The 27950-nt window shown below is 36.3% G+C and overlaps 1 protein-coding gene across 1 annotated transcript; it reads left to right on the top strand.

The window, feature by feature from the left end:
* Positions 1-6275: 6275 nt before the first annotated feature.
* On the top strand, positions 6276-27830 carry LOC123248512 (serine/threonine kinase receptor associated protein). Its single transcript, XM_044677304.1, has 10 exons — positions 6276-6749; positions 8623-8758; positions 16973-17054; positions 18022-18094; positions 19975-20071; positions 21047-21184; positions 22626-22762; positions 25751-25900; positions 26548-26613; positions 27272-27830. The coding sequence occupies exons 1-10, from the start codon at positions 6638-6640 to the stop codon at positions 27331-27333; spliced, it is 1053 nt and encodes a 350-aa protein (XP_044533239.1). The 5' UTR covers positions 6276-6637; the 3' UTR covers positions 27334-27830.
* The last annotated feature ends 120 nt before the right edge of the window (positions 27831-27950 follow it).

Here is a 27950-nt window from a genome sequence, read left to right as displayed (position 1 = left end):
GGAATCCCTTTCTTTCCCAAGACACAATGCAAGGACTAACTTCTTTGTGAAGTCTTTCTTGATCCACCAACCACTAGTAACTTCCCTTCTATTCTATATTATTATTGAAAGCCAAGCCTAAAGCATTTTCAAGGCTTAAAGATGCAATTAAAAATTTTTTTAAAAACACAATTCAATACTACTTACTAAATAAAAGAATAAAAGAACCATTAAAAGGACATAAAGTTAAAATAACACTGAGATCCTTTTGAAGAACTGACACAGGTAGGAAAACATTCCCTAGAAAGCAGTAGGAGACAAGCTGAAACTTCTAACACTAACTCTCCTGGGCCGGTCCTTTTATATAGTCAGCAGCAAGGAAGCAAAATGACATTTCTTCCCTTATAATAGTCCAGCCCAGGACACATAAAAGTGGTATTGCTTCTACCACATGCTACCCCCATAGTGGAAAGGTCCCTAAAATTATCTATGGAATATTTTACCTCAAAAAATATTAAAACAACCATTATATAAGCAGCCCTGGAAGAAAAGCTTAATACATAAAACATTATAAAAACAGAAAAAAATATAAAAAGTCTTTTTTTAAAACAGTAAGGAATATCAGGGGAAATTCTTAAAAGTTTTTAGTTTAACAATTATATTGGTCAGGAGCAATACTTGAACATTTAGGTACACTAAACATAAAAACATCTCCCTGTCTTATTATGGTTTTCTTACTTTCAGCTTTGCTAATTTCTCCTCTGATTTTCAGGATTTCCAATTTGGTGTTTAATTGAAGATTTTTAATTTGTTCTTTTCCTAGTTTTTATAGTTGCATTCATTGATCTGCTCTTTATTTTATCAATATAAGTATTTAGAGATATAATTTTCCCCCTAAATACTGCTTTGGCTGCATCCCATAAATTTTAGCATGTCTTTTCCTCATTGCCATTCTCTTTAATGAAATTATTGATCTTCATGTGAGAAAATGTATCTTCTCTTGCTCCTTTTCTTTTCTCTCAATATGTGCCTCTTATTCATCTCTTGATTTTTTTTTTAATTTCATCCCATCCTATTTAACTTTCTCCTGTCCTTTCGATGTACAGTTGTCCCTTGCTATATTGTGGTTCACTATACATATGTGTGTGTGTGTGTGTGTGTGTGTGTGTTTGTAAAATTCTGGATCACCACAGAGTTACACTTATTGTGGCATACTACTGGCTGATGGAATGAACGGAAGGTGACCAACCACAGAGCAGTGTTCTGCATCCTGGGCAGTGACTGGTTTAGTGACTATAGGTTTATAAGAGTGTGGAAAAGGTTTATAGGAGAGTGGGGTTTATAAAGCTTTAAAATATAAATAATAAAATAAATATAACATTGCTACTTCATGGATTTTCACCTATCATAGGGGTCTCTGGAACATAAGTCTTGTGATAGGTGAGGGATCACTATATACTCCTTCTTACTGCCTTAAAAGTGATAAAGTTTTTGAGTATCTTGAGTACTTAAGTACCTTAAGTATCTGTAAAGAAATAAAATTCAGGATTTGACTAAATATATGAGAATTCTAAGATAATACTGTGGTTGCCGGTTTTAAAATATTATAGCTCAAGACAAATTGACTTTCAGTAGCTTTATTTACAAAGAGTGGAAAGAGTAAAAGTAGAGAAATGTAAAAGAAGGTAAAGAAGATGTCTAGTCTATCACTCTAAATGTTGCTCCAGTCCCTAGGTCAGCCCGAGAGGGCTTGTTAATCCTCAGCCAGAGGACCCAGTAGTGAATTAGATAGGAGTTCCACCCACGTGGCCTCCTTCAAGAGTGGAAGGCCTCTCTGGGACTAATCTCTTCAGAAGCCAGGAAAAGAGGGTCAGCTTTTCCTTCACCCGTGCAAAGCTCCAACAGAGAAGATCTAGGAGCAGTCTTACCAGAAGCAGTCCAAGAGCCAGAGTCCCAAGTTGAAGCTCCAAGCCACAGTTCCAGTCTAAGATCCTTCAAACCCACGATTCAGGCCAAAGGCTCCTTTGGGACAAGAAGTTCAGGACTTTTATAGTCCTTTTCCCATGTCCCTTTCTGTCCCTTCCTCCCTTTATGGGAGCCAATTACAGTCTTTAAATTTGCTTAGGACTGCTCAGGAGGTGGTCAGTTGCTTCTGGAGTTATCACCCACTTTAGTAAGTGGCTTGTGGACCTGCTCTACTTAGTGTTAAGAAAGGGTGTTTTCAGTTTTTGTTGATTGACTTAAATATAAGCAAGGGGAGAGTTAATCCTGTCTTCACATATCTCAAATATAATTTTAGTATCTTATTACCTTCCAATGTTGGAAATGTAACTAATTTAACCTTATTGCAACCCTTAAGTTTTCAGTTTTCTGTTTACCTTTTTATGCTTCTTTTTAGCATCAAATTTACTCATATAATTTTCTTTTCAATTCTGGGGGGGGGGTGCGGGAATTAGGAATGCCTGTAAGTCCTATATTTTATTAAATGTTAATTTTTTTCCTCTGAAGAATTATGTTGTTTTACTGAGTATTTGAGTCTTCATTGTAATACTAAATCATTTGCCTTTCAGAATATCATATTTCAACCACCCTCCTTCCCCCCCAGTCCTTTAATGTAGAAGCTGTGCAATTCTGACTATGGCTCTGGGATATTTGAATTGGTTCCTTCTGGCTACTTCAGTACTTTTCCCTTAACCTGAGAATTCTAGATTTTTGCTATACTAGTCCTGCAATATTTTATTTTGGAACTGTTTAAGGAGGTGATTAGTGGATTCTTTCAATATCTTTTTCCTTTTGTTTGAGGACATCAGGGCAGTTTTCCCTTGTAATTTCTTGTAACATTGTGCCTAGACTTTTTTTTTTTTTTTTTTTTTATCCTGGCTGTCAGTTATTCTGATGACTCTTAGGTTGTTGTTTCTCCTGGATCTATTTTCCATGTTATTCTTCCAGTGTAGTATTTCAAATTTTCTTCTTGATGTCCTAATGTCTTATGGAGTCATTAGCCTCCATTTGTTGAATTCTAATTTTTAGGGATTTATTTTCTTCCTTGAGCTTTAGTGTTTCCTTTTCCATTTGACCAACTTTACTTTTTAAAAAAGTTTTTTAGTTTGTTTTTTCCTCCACTTCCATTTGGCTCATTTTAGTTTTTAGAACTTGTTTTCTTTAGTGAATTTTTCAAAGTTGTTAATGCTATCAAATTTTTATTATTTGGTTTTTAAATTTCTTTTGAAGGTCTTCTAAGCAGTTCTTTTCACACTTTCCTTTGAAGCTTTACATATTTCCTTTTTGGCATTGTTGTCTTGTTCCGAATTTGTATTTTGATCTTCCCTGTCACTAAAGTAACTTTTTATGTTTAGGCTTTTTCTTTGTATTTTGCCCATTTTCCAAGTTATTCTCCTCCCCCTTCCCCCCATTACGTTGCCTATCTGTTGAGGTTCTGTACTGCTCCTAGAATAGAGGGAGTAGTGTTCCAGATTTTTAGTGCATTCTTTTCTGGTGCTTTGGGTAGATTTGGCTGCATATGGGTCCCAGAGTATGCACTTTGAGGGAGTGGCTTAGCTGGCTTGCTGTAGGGAGGCTTGCTAATGTTTTGTCCAATTGGATTCTGCTCCATGTGCTGCCAGATCCTCAGTTGTTTTGTGGGCAGGGCTGGTCCTTGTTCTCCTAGTTTGTTCTGGGCCATGTGGCTTGTACTGGACTAGTCCACACTCTATTGAATTTCCAGATGCTGCATTTGAAGGGCTACTCTCCCTTTTCACCCCAGTAGGATTTTGGCATGCTCTGGGAGTATCCTACTTTACCATCTTAGCTCTCAGCATTCATCTCTTAGATCCACTAAAAATATGAGGCACCTCTGAAGCTGAGATAACCCAGCATAGGTCTGTATTTTCTGAAATTAAAATAGCTAAGAGGTTATATAGGTCACTTGCATGTAACCTATCCTGAGGCCCACATTTATACCAGAGATTTGCTTGTTACCTATTCAGTAATTCCAGGCCCACCAACCAAAATTTCCCCCTTTCTAGGAGACCCATTGGATGGTGTGGTAGGAGGAATATCTTAAACTCTGACTTCATGAAAGTTGTTAGTTTTTCCTAAAAAGTATTGCAACTATTCTTAAGAGATTTGGCTGGCTCAGAGGACCAAAGGATTAATATATTCACCTCACTTCCTGGCTGCCCGAGTATAAAATAACCATGAGAAGCTTGCTTCGGGTGTTCTTTGTTGCTTGGCAGATGGAAAACTTTTGATGGGCAATTCAGGCAAGGAAGCTTTTCTCAGATGAATCAACTCAAAGGTTTTCAATGTCATCCTTGTTATGTATTCTTCTACTATGGCTAAACAGTTCTCCTGTTAACTGATGATTCATCTATTTTTCCATTTTTCCGCTATTAAAATAAATTTCCAGGGACTTGGCTTGAGACCAGTCTAACCCAGAAAAGATGGCAAGGCATTTTGGCAAACTTTTAAGGAGATACCCCTTTCTTTTATGGAGATTGGATGAAGAATCCTCTTCAAAGTCATCCAGGAACTTAAAATCTTAATCAAGTAAGTCTAAGAATCTTTTTTCCTCTGTAATCCCACTTCTGCTCCTAGTCTTGGATAGTTTGCTGAGGGATAGTCTTATGACCCTGAAGCAGGAAGGGATGACTCCCTTTTTGTTGGGATACCTATGATCCCTCTAATAAGAACATAAACTACAGAAGGAGACTTTTTAAAATTATTGTTTTTGAGAGCTTACTGAAATGGAAAGAATGTAAAGTTTGGAATGGTAGATAGGAAATTTTCCTAAAGTCATAGATATGTGGGGAAACCACCTTTTAATAGGTCCTTTGACTTCTAGCACCTGCGACTCTTGAAACTGTTCAGTGGAGTCCCTCTTCCTAACCCTAAATCTCCATCTTTCTCTTCCCTTGGTTGAGCTGAGATCTTATCATCTCACTCTTCTGGAGTTTACTCTATTTTACTACTTTAATCTAAATAACAACTCCAACTTCTATTTGCTATTTACTTTAATAAAAAGGTTGAATAGCTGTCTGTAATTGTATTTTCTATGACCAATATTTGGTGGGAGAGAGCTTAGTTGGTGAAGGGAAGTTAAGTGTTACTTTCCCCTTAAGAAAGCCAATGGGAAAATGCCCTTTTATTCTGGATGTTCAAAAGAGATGGTTCAGAGACCCACACTGGGAGTCAGGAGAACCTGGTTTCAAATCTTGGTCTCAGACACTTCCTAACTCTTTGACCCTGTGCAAATCACTTAATCCGTTTTCCTCATTTTTTAAAAACTCTTAACCTCCCACCCCACCCCCCATCTTAGAATCAATACTGTGTATTGGTTCCAAGGCAGAAGGGCTAGGGAATGGGGGTAAAGTGACTTGCCCAGGGTCACACAGCTAGGAAGTGTCTGAGGCCAGATTTGAGCCCAAAACCTCTGGTCTCTAGGCATGGCTCTCCACTGAGCTGCCCAGCTGCCCCTACCTCATCTTTAAAATGAAGGAATCAGACTAGATGACCCAGCAAAAGTAAGCTCCATGATGGCTGGGGCTGTGTCATTTTTGTCTTTGGGTCCTCAGCACAATGCCTAGCAGATGAGAACTTAATACATTAAAAAATTTAATAAAATGTTTGTTGATTTGTCTATCAATAGGTAATGCAGCAGGGAAAGTGCTGGAAGTGGCCTCAAAGGAGCTGACTTGAAATCTCACTTCTGCTTGTGTGACCTTGGGCAAGTCCCTTCTCCTCCTCTGGGCTTCAGTTTCCCGGTCCTGGATGGGATCTCTCAGGTCTCTTCTGCCTCTAAATCTAGGATCCTGTGAATTTCCAGTCCTTCCCAGTACTAGCAAAACATTCTTATGAAGAGGACGAATCTTAATAGGATCCCGCCCATTTTACTGTAGATTTTGATTTTGGATCTACCGTATATATTTTAAATAAGAGACTCCGGATAAAGATGGGCTTGGGAGGGAATGTGAAGCAGGGGAGATTTCCAGCTTTTGGGTGAGGGTCATCACGCCAAGGTTCAATCAATTTCGGACAATATGGCCCCAGGCCGGCCTTGACCCCAAACGGGCGGGGCAGGAGACTTCTGACCCTGGCCTCTAGGCTCGAGACAAACCGCCCAGCGCCCAGATCCCTTCCTACTTCGATTCTCTCCCGAAGGTAGGGCAAGGGCGGGGTAAGGGGTGTGTTCAGAGGCGGGACCTAAAGTGCGAGGTGCCTTCGGGGCGGAGCCGTCCCCACGGCGTCATTTCCAGCGACTCCCCTCACGTCATCTACCGCCGTCACTTCCTGCCAGCGCTGGAGTGGACGGTGCTGGCGGCGCCCGGCTCGGCGCTCCCCTCTCCTTTTCTCCCTCCCTCCCTCCCTCCCTTCCTCCTCCTCTTCCTCCTCCTCCTCCTCCTCTCCCTCCCTAGGCAGCTAGAGCCCACCCCGCGCTGACCCTCCTCCCCGCACGGAGGCCGCTCCTGACCTCAGCGCCTGCCTGAGCAGCTCCTTCTTTACCTCCGCCTCGCCCCCGGTGTCGGGACCAGGGCCTTCCCTGGAGTGGCCAGAGCTTCAGCCGCCCCGCAGGAGCAGCCGCCTGAGGACATCAGCGACCCCTCGGCGCCTCCCTGCAGCCGCCCGCTGAGGAGCTGCCGCTCCTGCCGCCGCCGCCGCCATGGCGATGAGGCAGACCCCGCTCACCTGCTCCGGGCACACGCGGCCTGTGGTGGATCTGGCCTTCAGTGGCATCACTCCCTATGGCTATTTCCTAATCAGCGCCTGCAAAGGTGAGCGAGGTTCCGGGCCTGGAGTTGGCTTTCCTTGTACTGGGAGGCGGAGAGGAAGGAGTAAGGCCGTGTTCGCCGAGTTTCTGCTCCGGAGGCCCTGGGCCTCCCCGTGCCCTTGCCCGCTTCCGGGGGATCCCAGGCGGAGCCCGTGGCCCCATCTTGAGGGGCGGGCCCAGCTGCCCGCTAGTCCAGATGCCCCGGCTTGGAAGGGCTGGAAATAGCTTACGAGGTTTGGGGGAGGGGAGGTCCTGTGGGGCCCTTCCAAAGAGGCCCATGGGAATAGGGTCTCTGCCTCCAAGTAGGGCACAGAAGAATTCTTAGGTGGTTCTGAGGGCACATGGCTAAGAGTTGGAAAGGCAAACTTCCGTAACTTTCTGGCTAAGTTACTTGGGCATAGGCTAATGATATGTTTTTATTTTATCTTTTTTTTTCAAATGATTTTGCCCATATCTAAAGATTACAAAGGATCCACTAGTCATTAGCTAAACTTTATGATAATCTTTTCAGAAATCAAAAGACTTCAATTTTTTTCCCAATATAATATATTCACAAACTGCTAAGGAAAAACCATCACATACTTTTTGTGGAGTCCTAGACATAGCAATAGACACCTACTGATTTTCATATTTAAATATGTACTCAAACTTAGAATCTTATATTTAGTATTTAAGAAGGGCCATGATTTTATCATGGAAGATATACTCCCCCTTTCAGGGGCTTGCAATAGTTCTCCTTCCGTGCCTTTCTACGGAGGCTCTTGAATTGTCCTCAAAGAAATTTACCACCTGGTATAGCTAGCCGGGTTTCTTAAGTGTAGTAATGATCTATTAAAGGCTTAAATAAGATCAAATGTAGAAAGAGCCTCCTGTCTCTATTGCCATAGTTTTAGACTATGAAAAGTTACCGCCTCATCAGTATGAGTCATTAGGGAAGCACATATAAAGAGTTGCTCCAATTTAAAATATATAGCATGAAGCTTTTGGAAATTCTGTTTTTAATGAGGTTCCAAATATAATTACTAAATTTCAGTTGAATATTTTTCAGCTTTAAAAATATGTTGTGACCTTTGGTTGTTTGCTATATTATTTCCTTGGATTTTACATTTGAATTAGGACTTAGCAAATTGCAAGTTAAGCCTTTTTGTTTGCTAGTGCTTTAGGGTGAATTTAAAAATAATTTCTATTTTTCCCCAAGCCCTTACTGTGAGAATACCTTTTGAAGATTTGTTGGGCTTCTCATATGACTTTCTCTAGCTCTTATTTTTTTTTAAGATTTTTATTTTTAAACCCATACCTTCCATCTTAGAATCAATACTGTGTATTGGTTCCAAGGCAGAAAAGCAGTAAGGACAAGGCAATGGGAGTTAATGTGACTTGCCCAGGGTCACACAACTAGGAAGTTTCTGAGGTCTGACTTGAACCCATGAACCGGGCCTGGCTCTCAATCCACTGAGCCACCCAGCTGACCCCTCTAGCTCTTAGTTTTAATTGTGAGATTGGTAAATTATTTCCACAGTCATTTATTTTTTCTGATGAGACCTGTTCTTCCAGATGAGGAATTTGTTGACTAATGCAGATTTGGTAGCTTCTTGGTAGCTTCTTTGTACCTTTGTCATTGAGAGCTGCCTGAGATACTGAAGGGTTAAATGATTTTGCTCAGAGTCACCTAACTTCTCTGTCATACAGTTCTAAAATTAAGTTGTAGAACAATACTTTTCTCACTGGGAGTTCATTATACCAATGCAAACACATGTTGAAACAAAAAATGTAGAGTTTTACTTAAGAAAACTATTGATATTTGAGAACTTTTTAACTTCTGAATTTCAAGGAATGCACTTGAAATACTTACTAATCAATTAAAATTTTTTGTTTAGATGGTAAACCTATGCTGCGCCAAGGAGATACAGGAGACTGGATTGGAACATTTTTGGGTCATAAGGGTGCTGTATGGGGTGCAACATTGAATAAAGATGCCACAAAAGCAGCTACAGCAGCTGCAGATTTTACAGCGTAAGTAAAGACATGCCTTTTCTCTTTTAACTGTGTGCTTCTGAGATATCCAGGAACATTAACAAGCTATACTTTTTAACCATTCAGCAAATAATTATTAAATGCTTATGTTCAAGGCTTTGATATACAGTTGCAGAATTAATTGATTTAGAAATTGATTTGTAAAGAAAGTGATTGGGTCTGGCTTTATCTTAGAGTAACAAGATTGCTTATTTTAGTGTCAGTGAAATATCTAGGAAAGATCTGTGCTACAATTAGCTTAAATTTTACTAAATAAATAAAATATGTACACAGATAAGTATAACTTGGTGCAAGGAATTAAGAGCCTACTATGTGAAAGGACAAAATGAAAGTCCCTGCCTTCAAAGAACTTTCATTCTATTATTAGGATATGAAGATATGTACATAAATAAACTGGAAGTAATTAATTTCAAGAGGGAAAAATTTTTGATTACTGGGGGTGGGGAGGTGGGAGGGTGTCAGAAAAGGACACATGTAGGAGGTAGAAACTGAACTGTGTTTAGGAGAAAGGTTCTGTGAGTGAAAGGGTATTGTTCAGATGTTGGAAGAGAACATGTATGCAAAGCTTCAGAAAAGGGTGATGGAATGGCATGTACAGGTATTGGCTAATAAGCCAGTTTGATCAGAATGGAAGGTGCGGGAAGGACAGAAATAGGAAATAGAAAGGTAGAGGGAGCTGGATTATTTAGGGCTATAAATTCCAGCCTGGAGAGTTTATATTTTATCTTAAAGACAATAAAGAGCCATGGAAGGGGTTTAAATAGGGCAATGGCTTAGATCCTGGTTACTGAATCAAGCTGTATGGAGGATAAATTAGAGGGGGCAGAGAGTGGAGGCAGGAAGACCAATTAAAAGATTATCATAGTACTCTAAGTGAGATGATGAGAAAGCAGTGAGAGACTGAGGGTAGAGATTATGTGAGTACCCTTTGTTTTTGTTTTTTATTCTTTTTTTGGTTCTTTTTTAAAAAACTCTTAACTTTTGTGTATTGGCTCATGGGTGGAAGAGTGGTAAGGGTAGGCAATGGGGGTCAAGTGACTTGCCCAGGGTCACACAGCTGGGAAGTGTCTGAGGCCAGATTTGAACCTAGGTCTTTAGGCCTGGCTCTCAATCCACTGAGCTACCCAGCTGCCCCTGGTACCCTTTGTTTTGAAGAAGACAAGCTGGGAGATTCTGACTCAACATAAAGAATTTTTAACTCACAAATTGGTAGTCTTAACTGGGGATTTGGGTGTATGTACATACACATACACTCATACACATACACATGTCCAGAATCTGGTTTTGCTTTTGGAGAGTACAATTCATCTCTTATCTTAGATGTTCTAGAAGGAGTTGCCTGAGACTGAAGTTAGGTGACTTGTGGATGGTCACATAAATGTTGTCATGTACAGAATTTGAATCCAAGCCTGACTTTAAGGCCTCCGGGGTACCCACTATGACTCACTGTCTCTTATGTGGTGGAGGTGATCTACATACACATTGCAATAGGGAACTGATTAAATTTATGTAATTTGAAGTCCTTAATTTCATAGTAATAATTGACAGTGTTTTATATGTTCTTTCATTTGGGTCTCACAACAGCCTTATTGAATTATCACTTAATTTCTCATTTAACACGAAGCTGAGGCTCACACATCTAATAAATATCAGAGATGATATTTGAAACCAGGTCTTATTGACTCCAAATTCCCTATTGCCTTTCTATTGTTTGATATTGATCCCTCTTGAGCTTTAATATTTTACCCTCTACTGGCCTCATTATCATTCTGTCCTGATTCTTTTATTGTATATACTCTTCTTGATTCTTCTTATTGGTTCCTTTCTCTGTGGCAATGCTGCTTTAGCTTTATAAATGTATTAGGAAGATAAAATTTATAGTCAGTTTTGGTAGAAGAGCTTATTTGACAAAGAATTGCTCATTAGTGATGTAAATATGCATGATCAGCAAAGTATTTTCTTTTTAACAAGTTATTAGTAAATTTCATGCAAGAACAGTATAGACAGTGGCGTATTGTAGGCATTCATGTTGTGTGATGATGATCTCTGGACAAAAGTTGACAAATTGTCTAGAGCTGGTTGCACTTCTAGTTGTGTCTCACCTCCTTTTTGACTGTATTATATTAACCTATCTCTACACAATCTTATGTACCTGCCTGCTTGCCAGTCAAGTTCTGATGATATAGAGATTTAAATTTTATTCTTGTCATGAAGGAGGTCCATTTCAGCTACAAAATCCACAGAAATGTTTTGGTGTATAAATTTGACTTTTTATATTATCAGCCCATAAGAGGTATACTGTAAGAGATGATAATGTCAGTGTGGAAAGTGGAGGTGTGAAAAAAAAAATATGGGGCATATACTAACAAAAAAGTTACAAATGCCAGCCAGTGTTGGATCCTTATCCTTGTATAAATTTCTGCTTTGGAAGTCAGTATATGGCCTTTTTTTGGCTAAATGATTGTTTTCCATGTTGTGTTTCCATTTCATTCAAAATCAGAGAATTAATATTTATGCTTTGAAATATGCAAATTATCATGAAAATCAGTTTGACGTGGAAATTAAACTAAATTTGGATAGTGAGAAAAATGTCTTTATTCCTGTAGTATTTAGTGCACATTTGTTGATTTACTTATTATCTATGTCTTCATTCTGAGTTTTGCTCTGACCCTAGCTACAATTTTAGGAGCTGTGAGACACTTTCCAAGTCCAGAGGCTAGAAGTGTACATTTCAGGAAATACATAAGAAATGGGGGAAGGAGTGTGGTCTAATACAGTCTGTTGTACCACTTAGTCCATCTAATTTTCAAAGTTAGATGATTTTTCCCAGAGTTAATAGTTGTATGTAGATATTGGGTGGTAGTGGGGAATAAATTAAAACTCACTCCTAAGGAATCAAATTGCTTTGAATATAATTAATGTTGGCATGACAGCTTTTCAAGGAGCTAGCTAAGGTCTCCCAACTTTGCTGTTTTCTTCAAAAAAAGCAATTGATAGTTGAATATTTTAAAGGATGGTTTCTGTTTTTTTTTTTTTTTTGGAGAAAGTTTATTTAGCTAGCCAGTTTTTCATTACAAATTTAAAACATTACTTTGAATTGTGCCAAGTTTCAGCAAAGTCATTAGTGGGCACACACTGTGTGCAGCACTGTGCTAAGTGCTGGGGATAAAATGAAAGGTAAAAGGCAATTTCTGCTTTCAGGGAAATCATTATTCAATAGAGAAGACCACATACACAAAAACAATTATATTCAAACAAGATATATACAGGATAAATTGGAAGTAATCTATGGAGGAAAGAAATTGCATTAAGGAGACTGAGAAAGACTTCTTTGTAGAAGGAATTTTAGGAGGGACTTCAAAGAAGCCAGGAGATTGAGATGTGGAGGGAATATTCTAGGCATGCTAGACAGCCAGGAAAATGCTTGTCTAAAGATCTATTTATCATCTCTGATAATCTGAGAAGGACAGTTTAGTTGATAAGTAAATAACCTTAGTTATTTGTTGATAAATTATTTAGTTGATAAGGGCAGGGGAGTTGTCTTTTAGCTCATGCTTCCAGCTCCGTCTCCAGGAGCATGGAATTTATTATATATTATTTTCACACAAAGAACCCAAAGAAAAACTTAAAGCTTATAGAGGTTACAAATCATACAAAAGAAAATCCTTTGAGGTTTCAAAGTAAAGATAGAAGAGGGTTCAAGGCCGAAATCTAGCCGCCTGGATATCAGCAAGCAAATTCCGAGAATTGTAACTATATTTTATAGATATCATAAATGAATTGAGTCTTGTATTTTTTATCAGGAGGACTGCACCTGGTTGGATAAAGTTTTTTTTTAAAACCCTTAACTTCTGTGTATTGGCTCATAGGTGGAAGAGTGGGCAATGAGGGTCAAGTGACTTGCTCAGGGTCACACAGCTGGGAAGTGTCTGAGGCCTGATTCGAACCTAGGACCTCCCATCTCTAGGCCTGAGTCTCAATCCACTGAGCTACCCAGCTGCCCTGGTTGGATAAAGTTTTGTCTAGCTCTGACCTTGGCTGACTTAGGAATATTCTTAGAGTTTAGGGATCTTAATTTTCTTGTAGAGAAATTGTTAACCCAGTAACTGCTGGTTTGTTTAAAGCTTTCCAATGGGACTTATAATGTTATTAAGAAAAGGTGTGGATCTGAAAAGGAGCCAAAGGAGTCTCAGATTTTCATCTATTTAAGACTATTTCTCTTATTGGCCTCCCATATGCTTGGAGTTGGGAGATGCATTGTTCTGGCCCAGAACAGCAAGAGACATTTCACTGGATTGCAGAATGCATAGGGGTGGGTAAGGTGTAAGAATACAGAAAGGTAGGAAGTAGCCACGTTATATGGGGCTTTGAATTCTACACTGTTCTATTGGATAGGAAGCCACTGAAATTTATTAACTGTGTGTATAATGGTCAGACTTGAGCTTAAGGAAGATCACTTTGACAGCTGATTAGAGGATGGTTTGAAATGGGGAGAGGCTTGAGGCTAGGCCACTAACTAACACTTTAGCTATTACAATAGTTCAGATGTGAGGTGATGAGTGGTGTTATGTTATAGAGAAGAAGCAGTGTTACAGTGTCATATAGAAGAGATATATGAAGATAATATTGGAAATATTTGGCAACATATTGGATATGGGGGTCAGGAGTAAGAAAGTGAGGAGTTGAGGATAGTTAGGTTGTAAGCCTGGGTGACTTACATAAGTCATAAGGAAGTTAGGAAAGGGGAAAACTGTAGAGAGAAATATAATTCGTTCAGTATTGTATGTGTTGAATTTAAGATGCTTAATATGCAGTTGGAGATGCTTGTCTGGTGATTGGGAGAGAGAATAGGACTGGATAAGTAAAATAGATCTAAGAGTCATCAACATCCAGATGGTAATTGAATCGCTAGAAGCTGATGAGATCACCAAGTGAGAACATAGAAGGAGATAATTTATACTAAATCTTTCTCCCAATTCGGCTTGACCAGGATAAAGCTTAAGCAAAGGAGACTGAGTAGTGGTCATTCAGGTGGAAGGAAAACAGAGTGTCATGAAAATCTAGAAAGAAGGGTATCAGTGAGAAAAAGATGATAAGATAATGTCAAAGACTATAGAGATATTAAGAAAGATAAGGACCAAGTAAAAACTGTATTAAATATGGAAATTAAGAGATCATTGGTAACTTTGGAGAGAGCGGTTTTAGTTGAATATCATTGGAAGTAGAATTGAGATGAGATGGTGTCAGAAGGCTTCTAAATGATGTGAGTTGGGGAGAGATCAATACTTGTGTTTCTTTGTATATGAAATGAGGGGAATATTTTCCTGTTTCCTTCTTGTAAGAACAAATGGATTGTTATATCTGAAGTGTCCTATTTCAACAAAGACAATTTAGGTGGTAGGATTGCAATGTATGCCACTTGTTTCATTTGTAACTTTAGCATTAGGATTGTTAAAATGGAGTAATGAGTGCTTAGAGTGGTTTCCAGTGAGTAAAAATATTAAGGTATACACATGTCCTGAGACTTGGTCACCATCTCAAGTTCTTTTGTTAGAAGATATAACATTTCTTAAAGTCCTACTTTGTTATAACAAGTTGCAATGCATAATCCATATTTAAGGCCTTTTTCTTTTTTAAAATGAAATTGTTACTTTTAATAAAATCATTTCCCATCCTGGGGGAAAAAAGTGGAAAGAATGCTGAATTTGGAGTCAGAAGACATTTGAGTTTTTATCCCTGATCTGCCACCTAAAGCTTGTAGGATTTTCAACAAAGCACATATCAGAGCTTCATTTCTCTCCTCTGTAAATTTAGAAGGTTGGACTAGTTGACCTCTAAGTTTCCTTCCTTCCCCTCTTGATATCATTTTCATGTTATCCTAGATTTAAAAAGTTTCTTAAAGATAAGGCCTGTGCTTTATTTAGCTTTGTATTTCTCCCAATATCTGGCACAGTTCATTGCATAATACTTTTATGTTTTGAATGAATGAATCTTCTTTCTTAATAGATTTTGAGGCTTTTATTTACAGCAGTATCTCACAATTGAAGAGGGAAGTTATGCAATGTACAGTTCAATTCCTCATTTATGAAGTGCTTGCTATATGCAAGGCACCATACCTTATAACAAAGGCCAAACATGCTGCATTGAGTCCTGCAATACTCCGGTATTGGCCAAACCAGAATAAAATGTGATTGGAAAACATTTAACAAATAAAAATAAAATAGAACATCAATAATGTTATTAACATGTGGGTTTTTTTTTTTTTAAGCCAATATGTATCACTAAGGGTCTTTAGGCAATAGGGATCTGGTATATAGTTTAGTGGCTTTGTTTCTATTTGGCACCACAGCTTTAAGACATCTTTTTTTTTTTTAAAAAGCTATATTCCAGAGAATGAGAATCTGGCAGCTGCATTCCATCACTATTATAAAGGGACATAAGTTTCTACTAGATAATGAACTGAGATTTTCTGATTTCTAGTTTAAAATCTTTTTTAAGTCTAGTTAAGTTTCTTTTCTCATTAACAGCAAAAGTATCACAAATACTAACAAAGTACAAAGCACTATGCTATGCATCTTATATACAGACAGGCATAAAATGGTGGTCTTATAGAATCTTACAGTGCAGTTGGGCAGACAGAAACTTCACATAGATTTGAAATAATAAAACTCTAATCGTAACTTTTTAATTTCTTGCCTTTTGTCAAATTCTGCTTTGTTATAGTTACTTGGATACACATCTCATTTCTACTAATAATATGTTTGAGGTGACAGTAGTGTGATCTTTCCATTACTAACACATAAAGAATCCTAAATTCTATAGGTTTTTAAACTTCAAAGGGGTGTTTAGGTACTATGTAGCCTGGCCTCACTGAAAGAAACTGAGCGGATAGTAATTAAGTGATCTTCCCAGGTTCACAGAGAGTAACAGAGCCAGAACTAGAACACACAGGTCTCTTGACTTGTATAGTAATTTTTCCATATTTCTTTTCAGTAAAGGAGATAAGTCTATCATTTGTAGTTGACTTCTAAAGGATGTGTGTTTTTAAATGGTAGAGTCATGGGATTTTATAGTCAGAAAAGACCCATTAATCAAACATTTACTGAATGCCTACAAATAAGTTCTATAGAGTTTCATAAAGGGATCTAGATTTAGAATCAGAAACTGGATTCGAATCCCAGATTTGCTTCCTATTTGTGTGATAATTGGCAAGTCACTTATACTATCTGAGCTTTGATTTTCTCATCTATAATATTAAGGAGTTTGCCTGAATGATCTCTAAGATATCTTTAGCTCTATAGTTTAAGGAATAATTTCTCTGGGGATCAATTTTTCCCGCCTTAGTAAAATGGGAATCATTAGGATCATAGGATTAGAGCAGGAAGGAACCTTAGATGTTCAGCTTCTTATCTTCTTGAAGTTGAGCTAGATGCCATCTAAAGATTCTTCTAACTTTGATATCCTCAGTGCAAAAGACAATTAATTCCTTTCTTCAAGAAATTCCCATCCTAAGTGAGGAAAAACTAAGGAACAAAAAATTAAAACACATCAATTAGCAGCATCCTTCTATATTAGACACTGAAACATTGAGGATACAAAGAGGAAAAAAAACCCAGCAGTCTTTGCCTTCAAGGAGCTTATATGAGTACATGGGTATATTTTGCTATGTCTAAAATTCAGAGAATTCACAATTCAAAGCAAATAATAAAGTCATATTTATAATCATGTATTTAGGAAGAATTTGACCCCCTGTAACTGACTATTCATTCAGTGAACTTCTCTTGGATTATCTAAAGTACCCATCTAAACTGATTTGTGTGTGTTTGTATATGTGGCTTGCATGTGTTTCTTATGTTGGTTCTGGAAGGTCTTTGTTATAAGCTTGAGAATATGTAGAGTTCAAATCCTTTACCTTCCAGTTCCTCTATTAGCTATAAGCTCTGATAGAAAAGGTGCTAAAGTTCATAGAGAAATTAAAATCAAAGTATCTTTCATTTTATCCCTATTTTTATCTGAGACTAAGTATTTTCAGAGGACAATAAAAATTTATACCCACTAATAAAGTACTCTTATGGTTGCGTTGAATATTTATATCATGTATTAACTTAAAACTTTGGTGTTTTGGTTTTGTTTCACATTCATATAACCAAATTTGTTCCATCCTACAAGTTACCTATTTATTTATCTTTAAAGCAAAGTGTGGGATGCTGTTTCAGGAGATGAACTGATGACCTTGGCTCATAAACACATTGTCAAGAGTGTGGATTTCACTCAGGTATGTTAATTTATTTTTATTTTAAGGAACCAGATGACCACTATTAGAGAGTAGATCATGATTTGTCTTTAATATGTCAGTTTTAAAGCAATAATGAGTTTCCACATAAATGATTAAATACAGGTACTTTTAAAAAAATCTTTACCTTCTGTTTTAGAATACCAGTTCCAAGGCAGAAGAGTGGTAAGGGATAGGCAGTTGGGATTAAGTTACTTGCCCAAGAGTTACATGGCTAGGAAGTATCTGAGCAAATATAAACTTTTACTCTCAAACTTTTAAAAAGGGGTATGTAATATTTAACATGATATATTAGAAACTGCCCTGTGTATGTGTAGTCTTCCTTATATTTTTCTGTTTTCTTCAGTATTTAATTTTTTCTTAGCTCTTTTGTGTTTTATCACTCTCATAACTTACTAATGCTTCCCTTATTATATAACTCCTTTCTTTTTATCTCTCTTCTATCCTATCATCCCAAACCAAGCCAATTAGAGCCAAATCCTCCCTTATATCAATGTAGTCAAGCAGAATAAAACCAAACATCACCTGGGTCATATATTTGTGTTTTTAAAACTTTTTATTTTAACTGATGGTTTTCTTGAGATGATCTTTTCTATCTAATCTTTAGCAAGAACACAATGCTTAGAGCAACCGACCTGAGTGTTTTGAAAATGAGGGAGATTTGGAGCTAGAGCAAAAAGATGTTGAGAAAGAGTCAAGATCAAGGTCAGAGAAAACGGATTCCCATAGTACTTTGAGAAAGGGAACAGAAGTAGAATACATAGGAGAAGGTTAAAAGAGTAACACTGATAAGAGTATTCCCTTTTGACTTATGCAACTATGACTTTTGTGATTTTTTTTTTTTTTTGAAGAACTTATTTTGGAGGAAAATGCCAAAGGAATGCTGATGATTCCTAGATGGCTAATTAAAAAAAAAAAACTATTTTATTTGTCTGTTTTTTTTTTCCAGGATAGCAACTATCTATTGACAGGTGGACAGGATAAACTCTTACGCATATATGATTTGAACAAATCTGAAGCAGGTGAGTCTACTTTTTTCTTTAAACCCTTGCCTTCTGTCTTAGAATCAGTATTGGTTCCAAGGCAGAAGAGTGGTGAGAGTTAGGCAATTGGGGTTGTGACTTGACCAAAATCACATAGCTAGATTTGAACCTAGAACTTCCCATTTCTAGGCCTGGCTTTCCCTTGACCCTAGTTGAGTCTGTTTTTGATGTGAAGTAAAACTAGAAAGAATTTGGTCTAATTCTGTGCATTAATTCATTCAGGAACAGTGAGCCTATTTAAATTGGAGGTTTTTAAGTTCCTCTAGAGCAGAAACCTAATCTATACCTATCAACTAATTTTGCTTTCAAATAATAGGCACTTAAATGTATATTGAATCAGCCAGAGAGATCTGGTGGTGGGATAGTGGTCTATGGTCTTTAAATATATGTAGGACAGGAAAAAATTATTCCTTTTCTGCTTGGTTTCAATATGTAGAACTAGAACCAGAGGCATGAATTATAGGGAAGCATTTTTTGACCTCACTTGGAATTAAGTCCTGGTAAGATTAAGGGAAAAGTTTCCTCATAGAATTGTCTGAAAATGGAATGTGCAAGTTTGGTGGTACTGGAACTCTTTTAGGTCAAGGCTTAATTGACTAGTTGCCATGGTTATAGGTGGGAATCATGTTTTTATTAAGGAACTAGTCAAGTGGTCCCTGCTAATTTTGCAATTCTGTGATCTCCTTAATAATTGTCAGGACATGTATATACCTTGTCATGAGAATGAATAAAACATAGTTTGTAAAACTCTGGATACACTTGAACATGAGGTGTTTTGAAAAATTCTGAAGAGACTCAATGTAAAAAGATCTGTGATTTAGAGTCTTAAGGAGTTACTTGAGGTCACAAAATTATGTTTCAGTGTTGACTCAAATCCATTGAGATAAGCTATTTACTATACTTTTTACAGTGGGTGCCGGTGGTGTTGGGGTGTGTGTGTAGATATAGACACTTTTTACTTAACAATTGGAGAACTGAATTAAAGGATTATAGATTTGTAGCCAAAAGGAACCTGAGAGGTTATTGTAGCCAACCCCCTTGTTTTACATATGGAGAAATTGAGACCTAGCCAAAGTGGTTTCTCCAGAGTTATAGAACTATCATTTCAGATGAGACTTAAATCTAGTGGTTCTTCCTGACTCCAAGTCCAGTACTCTTCTTAATTAAACCACTGTTCCTCAAATAGTCATCATACCTGTAGTATTAAACAGGCTATATACTATAGTGAAGACAATTACATATGTTGGCCCAGTTATTAACTGGAATAATTTAATAATCCATAATTTAATATCATAGACTTTGTAAGGTTCATTGCAAATATAGTGTGGCCCTGTATCTGTGGGGGATATGTTCCAAGACCTACTTTGAATAGGTGAAACTGTGGATATAAACTAACTTCTGATGACTCCATTAAAAAAATATATATATATATATATATACATATATACATAAAATATATAATATACATATGTATTATATTTATATATATGCATTTTCATTCTCTTTGCTTTTGCTCTTCTGCTTAGTTTTTTGGGGGCCTCCTCACCCCTTCCTCCCAATATTTTCAAAGTTGGGGGGCATTAAAAGTGAATGCAAGCATTGCAGGAGGCAATGCATGGGGGTTGACTGGAGATGACTGCAGTGTGGATATCAAAGCCCTGGATACGGGGACCCTACAGTACTAGCATTGTAACTAGAAAAGTCGGGACTTTTCTTGAAGCCTGAGGATAATGATACCTGTATTAGATACCTCATAGGGTTTTTGAGAAGTGTTTTACAAAAAATAAAATATTGTAATATGTATTTAAAGAAATATCAACTCGTTTTCCTACATAATATTTCTTCTTTCTTACTTTAAGAACCTAAGGAAATCAGTGGTCACACCTCTGGTATTAAAAAGGCTTTGTGGTGTAGGGATGATACACAGATTCTTTCAGCTGATGACAAAACTGTCCGGTAAGTAATCTACCAAAAGGCAAGAATTCTAAACCTAAGACTTCATCAACTTAAAAAAAAATTATAACCATATTTCAAAATAGTTGGTTTTCTTTTTAATTTTTTATGCATTTAAAAACATTCTGACTGAGGGGTCTATAGCTTCACCAGATTGCTGAAGGAATTTATAAATCCATGATATAAAAGATTTAAGAACCCTTGCTCTAAGGAATTATATATTTTTCATGGTTTGATTCATTTATGTTTTCATATAGACTTCACATTCTGTTGAGTACTTTGATTTTTGTGTCTTTAGCTGTACTATATAGGCCATAAAGTAAAAAAAAAGTATGAAGTAATTGATTGTTTAAGAATTTTTTACTCATTACATTTGAGTAATTAGGTGGAAGAGTTTCTCATCAATTTTGAGAACAGGTTTTTTTTTTTTTTTTTTTTTTTGAGTAACTGAATAATAAAAAAACAAAAACCTACGGGGCATCTGGGTAGCTCAGTGCATTAAGAGCCAGGCCCAGAGACGGGGGCCCTAGGTTCAAATATGACCTCAGACATTTCCTAGCTGTGTGACCCCTGGGAAAGTCACTTAACCCCCATTTCCCAGCCCAAACCAATCTTCTGCTTTGGAACCAATACACAGTATTGATTCTAAGTTAGAATGTAAGAGTTTTAAAAAAAAACAAAACTTAGCTTTTTAAAAAGTTTCTTGGTTAGTGGTTTGAAAAGGTTAGGTTTCAGTTGCCTTGGCAGAATATAGTTTAGTTCACTTTACCAAAAGATTAATAAATTATGTTACTCAATAATGCTGATTTAGTATTGTAAAGGACATAAAATATTGTAATAATATTTTGAATCTTAACCTAAATTTGTTTTGCTACTTATGTTTGTACCTTATTGATAACTTTGGTATAGTTATGTAAACCTTACCTAAGCTTTCTCTTACCTGCCCCCCCTCCTTTTTTTTTTTTAATTACTTTATAGCCTCTGGGATAGAGCGACGATGACAGAAGTAAAGTCTCTAAATTTTAATATGTCAGTTAGCAGTATGGAATATATTCCTGAAGGAGAGATTCTGGTAATAACTTATGGGAGATCTATTGCTTTTCATAGTGCAGCAAGGTATGTCATATTAATAATGCTTTTTCACATTTTCCTTTAAAGAAATTAGGTGTCTTAGAATTGTAATATAGGGGCTATATGTGATTTTTATTTTAAAATTTCAAAATAATATGTTTTCAAAATGAGCAACTTGGTTCCATTTTGGACCTTTTTTGCTTCTATATATAGTCTTTGTGGCATATTATAGAAACTTGGCTCATGTTTCTTTTTTTAAAGTACTTTTTGTTTAAATTTAACTCTTGGCTATTACTCTTAGTTACTATTTGATAGATCTATCAGTTAGTTATTGGATAGTTGCTCTTTGATTACTTCATTGTGAACATGTTTTTTACCTTATTTAAATCTTTTGTGATTTTAAAAACTTCTTGGCTTTGATATTATTTGCATAAATTATTTTAACACAAGATATCTCAGTAACAAATTGGTTTTGATATCTTGTATTTTTTTTAATGCTCATGTTGAGGAACATTAATGTTGAATTGTATTATTTCTGTGTGAAGCCTTTTGTAAACCTTGGGTTTTGAAGGTCGGCCAAACTTCCAAACTAAAGTAATTTACTGCCAGACCTCAAGGTATCTCACTGAGCTGGATTCTTTTGTCTTTTGCTGGAGGCAGGATGGAGACCTGCTCCTCATTTATTTGTAATATGAACTCTCCTCTGCTATTGAATTTTGACTCCTTTAAAAGTAAGATGTTTGGTGAAAAATAAGATCAATCTGGGGAAAGCTTGTTTTAAAAGCTTGTGCTGGCATCTTCTTTGTATGAACAAAGACCCACATCCAATGTGATGAAGTGCTCAGGGAGAAGTTGAGGTCTCTAAAGTCCACCATCTTAAATATCTACCAAGGGGACTTCTGGGGAGTTTTTAAGGTTGAACTGTCATGCCAGTCAGAAAGAGGACATTAATCCTTCCTGGAAGGAAGCTGTTGGAAAAGATCCATTCTTTGTTAATGGGATTGCTTTTGATTGCCTTCCCCCTTTAATAAATAATGTTATTCTCAGAGAAATGGCCTCCTATTCTTTATTAGATGAAATCCAAATGCTACAATGTATTCTCTGTTAACAGTGAAACAGTGTGTATGTACTTACCACAACTGCAACCCAAGGCTGACTACCCAGTTCTGAAAGTTTTGATACAGCAAAGTTTCAATATTTATCTTTTGATTATTACTCTTTGCTTTCAGAAGACACCCAAGAAAATCCATGACATGATAGTCAGTCACACTTTGTGGATTTTCATTTGATTTCATTTTTCAAATGTGGACTCTTCTGTTTATAATTTTGATTATCATATACAAATTCAGTATTTTTTTAACGTAAAGAACAATTACATTGACAAAACTTGCATTTAAAAAATCATTAGCTACAAAAAAATTTTGTTCTATGCATATAGTTTATTCTTTGTACATATTATTTTTAAACTTCTTTCTCTTGTTTTTAGTTTGGAGCCAATTAAATCCTTTGAAGCTCCTGCTCCCATCAATTCTGCATCTCTTCATCCTGAGAAAGAATTTCTTGTTGCGGGTGGTGAAGATTTTAAGCTTTATAAATATGATTATAATAGTGGAGAAGAGTTAGGTAAGTAATCTTTTTTAAAAGTGTTGGAGTTATCTTTTATTTTAAAATATACTTACATATATTTATATGCATATAGGCATAGGTAAGTGGGTGTAACTGAGGCTTATCTTTTTAAGTACTAGTGCATTTAAAATTTTTGTCATTTGAACAGAAACTTTTTTTTTAAATTTTAAACCCTTAACTTCTGTGTATTGACTTATAGGTGGAAGAATTGGTAAGGGTAGGCAATGGGGGTCAAGTGACTTGCCCAGGGTCACACAGCTGGGAAGTGTCTGAGGCCGGATTTGAACCTAGGACCTCCCGTCTCTAGGCCTGGCTCTCAATCCACTGAGCTACCCAGCTGCCCCCTTGAACAGAAACTTTTATGAAATAAATAACATTTTCTCAAATTAATAGCGATACTTTCTTAAACAGAATATACCAAATGTAATTTTACCTTTTAAATTCAGAATTAAAGAGGCAGTATAATACAGTGGGTAGTGCTCTAGCCTTGAAGTCAGAAAAACACTGAATTCCTCCTGATAATAGCCATGTTCCTTGTATAAGTCCCATAACCTGACTGAGCCTTAGTTCTTTCATGGGTAAAGTGGGAGCAAAAGCAGGCTGTGCTTATAGTACCACTTCTGTCATCCCTTGGACATCATTATAAATCTTGTACTGCATTGTATTGTGCTGTGCTATGCCCTTATGGTCCATTTTAGTGTGTGGATAGGAGGAATGGTTGAGGGACAGAGGACAAGGTTAGGCAATCGGTTTATACCAGTAATAAAATACTATATCAGTGTTTTTTTCCAACTGTTTCAATTTTGGTGTTTTTTTTTCTGTTGATCTATAACTTTTTGCTGCTATCAATGCATCTTTTTTAGTACTCCATTCACTTTGCCAAACTTGTTACAACTGCATGTAAAATAAGATTTTTCTATTAATCTGGTATAGAAGGCTTAGCAGGTGGATATTAACCTCCTTTTGGATTGCTCAGAATTTTCTGCTTCTGAATTTCAGATAGTTGAGTCTTCATGTAGAGACTTTTAAGGATGTATTAAGTATTAACATTATCGCAAAAATTTTCTTAGTTTATGAATTAGGAATTCTTAAAATATGGATTTGGGGTCCTAGTGTTATTTTATTTTCTGGACATTATTAATTGAAAAGCAGTCAGTTTCTTAAATTTCTTAAATAGGGGGGCCAAATTGCATGGGACCTCACTATTTCATAATCCCTCTCTCTGATTGAGAATTTACTATTTCATGTAGTTTTAAAAATTCTTGCCTTCCATCTTAGTATCATTTTTAAGATGAAAGAGTGGCAAGGGCTAGGCAATTGGGGTTATATGACTTGCCCAGAGTCACATAGGTAGGAAGTATCTGAGGGAAGATTTGAACCTAAATCCTCCTGATTCCGTTCTGTCTAGCTGCCCCTAATTTCATATATTTTAAAAAATGTAGTTAAGACTGATTTATTTATTTTTGGCTCCCATGTAGTTCTAGATTAACTCATCAGAGTGTAAGAAATCAAAACTGTGCTATTAACTTTTTTGTAATTTTTCTTCAGTTAGGAATATTATTCAATATAGGCTGATTTTGTATCATTTGCTTATTATCTTGCCTACAAGCCTTTGACTCTTTTGTACTTCGATTTTAAAAGTGGACATGGAAAAGGGAAAAATAGAAATCAGTAGTTGAGCGTTTTATTATAATTGTGGAGAAGATAATGCAGAATTTTAGAATTATAAATTATTTTCTTGAATTTATATAATGGAGTTTAACTTATAGTTTTTGTTTTATCTTAAGATAGACAGGGTATAGATTAAGAAATGAAGTCACATAAAAGTTTTGACTTGCCCAAGTAGGTCTTAACTCTTGAGCCTATATTTCCAGTCTTTCTGCTGACTTTTATCTTTATTTATGTATTCTGACTAAAGAATTCAAGGTATTTCTATGGTTGGATCAACTTTTTGTGAATATACCATCCAAAATTAAAGTTGAATAAGAATCTCAGTCTTAAAATAATATACAAACTAATGTGGGTTGTTGCTTTCATTGATGGGATTAGTAGAGGTAAAAAAAATGGTCTTAGATCCTTGAAATTGAGTAAACCAAGGATAGGAGCATCATTGGAAATGTGATAATGATTAGGAAAAAGCCTGAAGACTTGATTTATGGCAGGAAATATATGGAACTTCTTTGTACTTAAGGAAGTATCTGAAATTGGCAACATTACGAGATTATCCTGTTCCTCACTAGACTAAGAAACTAAAGTAGTCAGAGCACTAGTCTTAATTTTTATTAGATGGGACCCTAGAACTGGAAGAGTCTTGAAATGAGAAAAGTAAAGGATTTCTCTTTTGGCCATAGTTGGAATTTGTTTCCTAGAGTTTTAGGTGGTAATCTTTTTTTTTTTTTTTCTCTTTAAAATCCTTATGGTCTGTCTTAGATTGATTCCAGGGCAGAAGAGTGGTAAGAGCTAGTCAGTTGCAGTTAAGAGATTTGTCCAGAATCACACAGCTAGGAAGTGTCTGAAGCCCGATTTGAACTTAGAACCTCTCATCTCCAGACTGGGGGCTCTATCCACTAAGCCACCTAACTCCACCTAACAGTAATCTTAATGATCAAGAATGGGGAAGTCCTAGAACTGGAAGTGTCTACACTTAGATCCCCATTCTAACCTATCATGTATTGATGCCCACTCCTCAATGGGAGGTAGAACTACTTATTTTATGCTTGGTTAGGGTTAGTTAGGAGCAAAATGTCCAGGCTATCTCGAGTCATAAAAAATTGTAAGAGTATTCAAAAAGAAGAACTTGAGGAACAAGCAATACACAGTTGTCAGCAACTTTGCAGGGTATAATAGTATTTGTAAATTTTTAAATTGTGCTTCTCTTTAAAAAGTGCTTCTCTCCAGCTTTATACTTAATAGGCTTTTCTCCATAGATTATCGATCTTTACCTATTCATTATTGAATAATCTAACCAAATGTTTCCTCTTTCAGAATCCTATAAAGGGCACTTTGGTCCTATTCACTGTGTGAGGTTTAGTGCTGATGGAGAACTATATGCTAGTGGTTCTGAGGACGGGACATTGAGACTATGGCAGACTGTGGTAGGGAAAACATATGGCCTTTGGAAATGTGTGCTTCCTGGTAAGAATTTTATCTGAAATGTTTTGCATTAAACATCCTAGCCTTTTGTTGTAAAATAGGTTATTAGAATAGATGTAATATTACTTAATAATTTTTAAAAAGTAAATGGGTTAAGGAGTCTCCCACATGTTCTAACCTATTTTTGTACTTATTTCTAAAAAATTTTAACCACATAATGGTGTAAAATAGTCAATTATGACACATTTCTAAATTAATCTGCTGTAGGATCTATTATTTGTAAAATATGGACATGTTCTTTATATTTATGTACATATATATCTGTATGTGTATATAAAATTTACCAGTGTAATTTTAGTATATTGCTATCTAGAGTATTCTAATTTAATATTGGGTGTGCCTAAGATTCTTTTGGACCTTAAAAAAACTGGCCATTGGTAACAAGATTCTTAATTATTGCTTCTCAGATAGCTGTCAGAGATTAAATGATATTTTTGGAGGGAAAGGCATTCTATACTATTTTTGATTCTTTAGTAACTAGAACTCATTTGTTATATTTGTAGCATTTCATCATAAGGCTTTGTATGGCACAGTCTTTGTCTAACATTTTTATTAAAAAAGAATGGAAAATTCTAGTGACTGATAATCAATTTTAAGATCATTTAATACTTAAGCCTTTGTTTCCACAGAAGAGGAGAGTGGAGAGCTAGCAAAACCGAAGATCAGTTTTCCAGAGACAACAGAAGAGGAGCTAGGTATCATTTTATTTACTTTAAATGAATCAGATGCTTTATCAAAGTGAGATGTTAAATATCACTGAAGCTTTGTAATTAAGTTTCATATTTAGATGGAGAATTTTGAGGATTGAACATTTAAACTTAAAATTATTAAACATCTCAGAGCAGCATTCTTTGCTTAGTTTTTGTTTGCATAAAATGAGTATGTGTAGAGAATAGGTAGTGGTTTAGACAAGTGGATTCATAACTGACTTAGTAGGGATAGAATAGGGATGCTGGGCAGAAATCTTTAGTGAGGTTCCTTAGTGTGCTCTGTCCTACATCCGGTTCTGTTCAACATCTTTTTAACTTCATTGAGGACATAGCTCATCAAATTTGTAAATAGCACTAAGCTGGGTGGCATAATTAAAATGTTGAATAACTCATTTGAGATTCAAAAAGATCTTGACAAACTAGAATAATGAGCTGAATCTTAAGATGAAATTTAATAGCAACAAACTTAAAGTCCTGCATTTTGATTTGTGTTTTAAGTTCTTGAACTAGTTGTATTGTAAGGCCTCCAAAATTCTTAGGATTCTAAGTGAATTTTAAATCCTCGAAATGACTTGTACAAACTTGTGTACATAATATTAAGAACTTCTTCTCTACATGATTTTTTGTTTCTTTTGTGTTGCAGAAGATCTTGGCTCAGAAAATTCAGATTCCATCTATAGCTCAACCCCTGAAGTGAAGGCCTGAGCATCTGGCGTATACCACAGATGATATGCAACATGTGGACTAAAACAAACAAGCAGCAATTAGAAGCCTTACAGAGTTACCCTCTACATAAGGCAAACACGGGCAGTAAATGATGGGGAATGGTATAGTTAGCTCCATTGTTGGAACTAACTTGGTGTTGTCGCTAAGTGAAAACTGAGAATATCAAAAGATGGCAGGTAGAATTGTGCTCGTTTAGTCCATTATCCTACTGCCTTTTTGAATGAATATGTGCAAGCCAACATCCAGTTTCTCCTATTTCAATTAGATTTCTTAATAGCCATTTTACTTTATTATGGAGAAAAAAAAATGTAATGGCCTATTTTACTGACTTTTTTTTCTAAAAGCAGAAAGACTTTTGCTTTCGTTGTAAAGAAGGGAGTACATGATAAAGTATTTGGTTTGATTTCTCTTTCATTGTACACTGCTTCTGAACATCTAATTGTTTTCAGTTGTCTAAATAAAATGCCTCTACAACAGTCTCATATTTTGGTTATTATGGGGAAAATGTGAATTTCAGAAATACAGAATTAAGAAAATTGTTTTCCATTTCTCTTGAGTGTATTTAAAGTTATTTCTATTTAAACCAAGATAAAAGT

Source organism: Gracilinanus agilis, chromosome 5 (assembly GCF_016433145.1).
Source record: "Gracilinanus agilis isolate LMUSP501 chromosome 5, AgileGrace, whole genome shotgun sequence".
NCBI classification, from domain to species: domain Eukaryota; kingdom Metazoa; phylum Chordata; class Mammalia; order Didelphimorphia; family Didelphidae; genus Gracilinanus; species Gracilinanus agilis.
The sequence above is the reverse complement of the archived record's forward strand: the minus strand, read 5'-3'. Positions and strand labels throughout refer to the sequence as shown.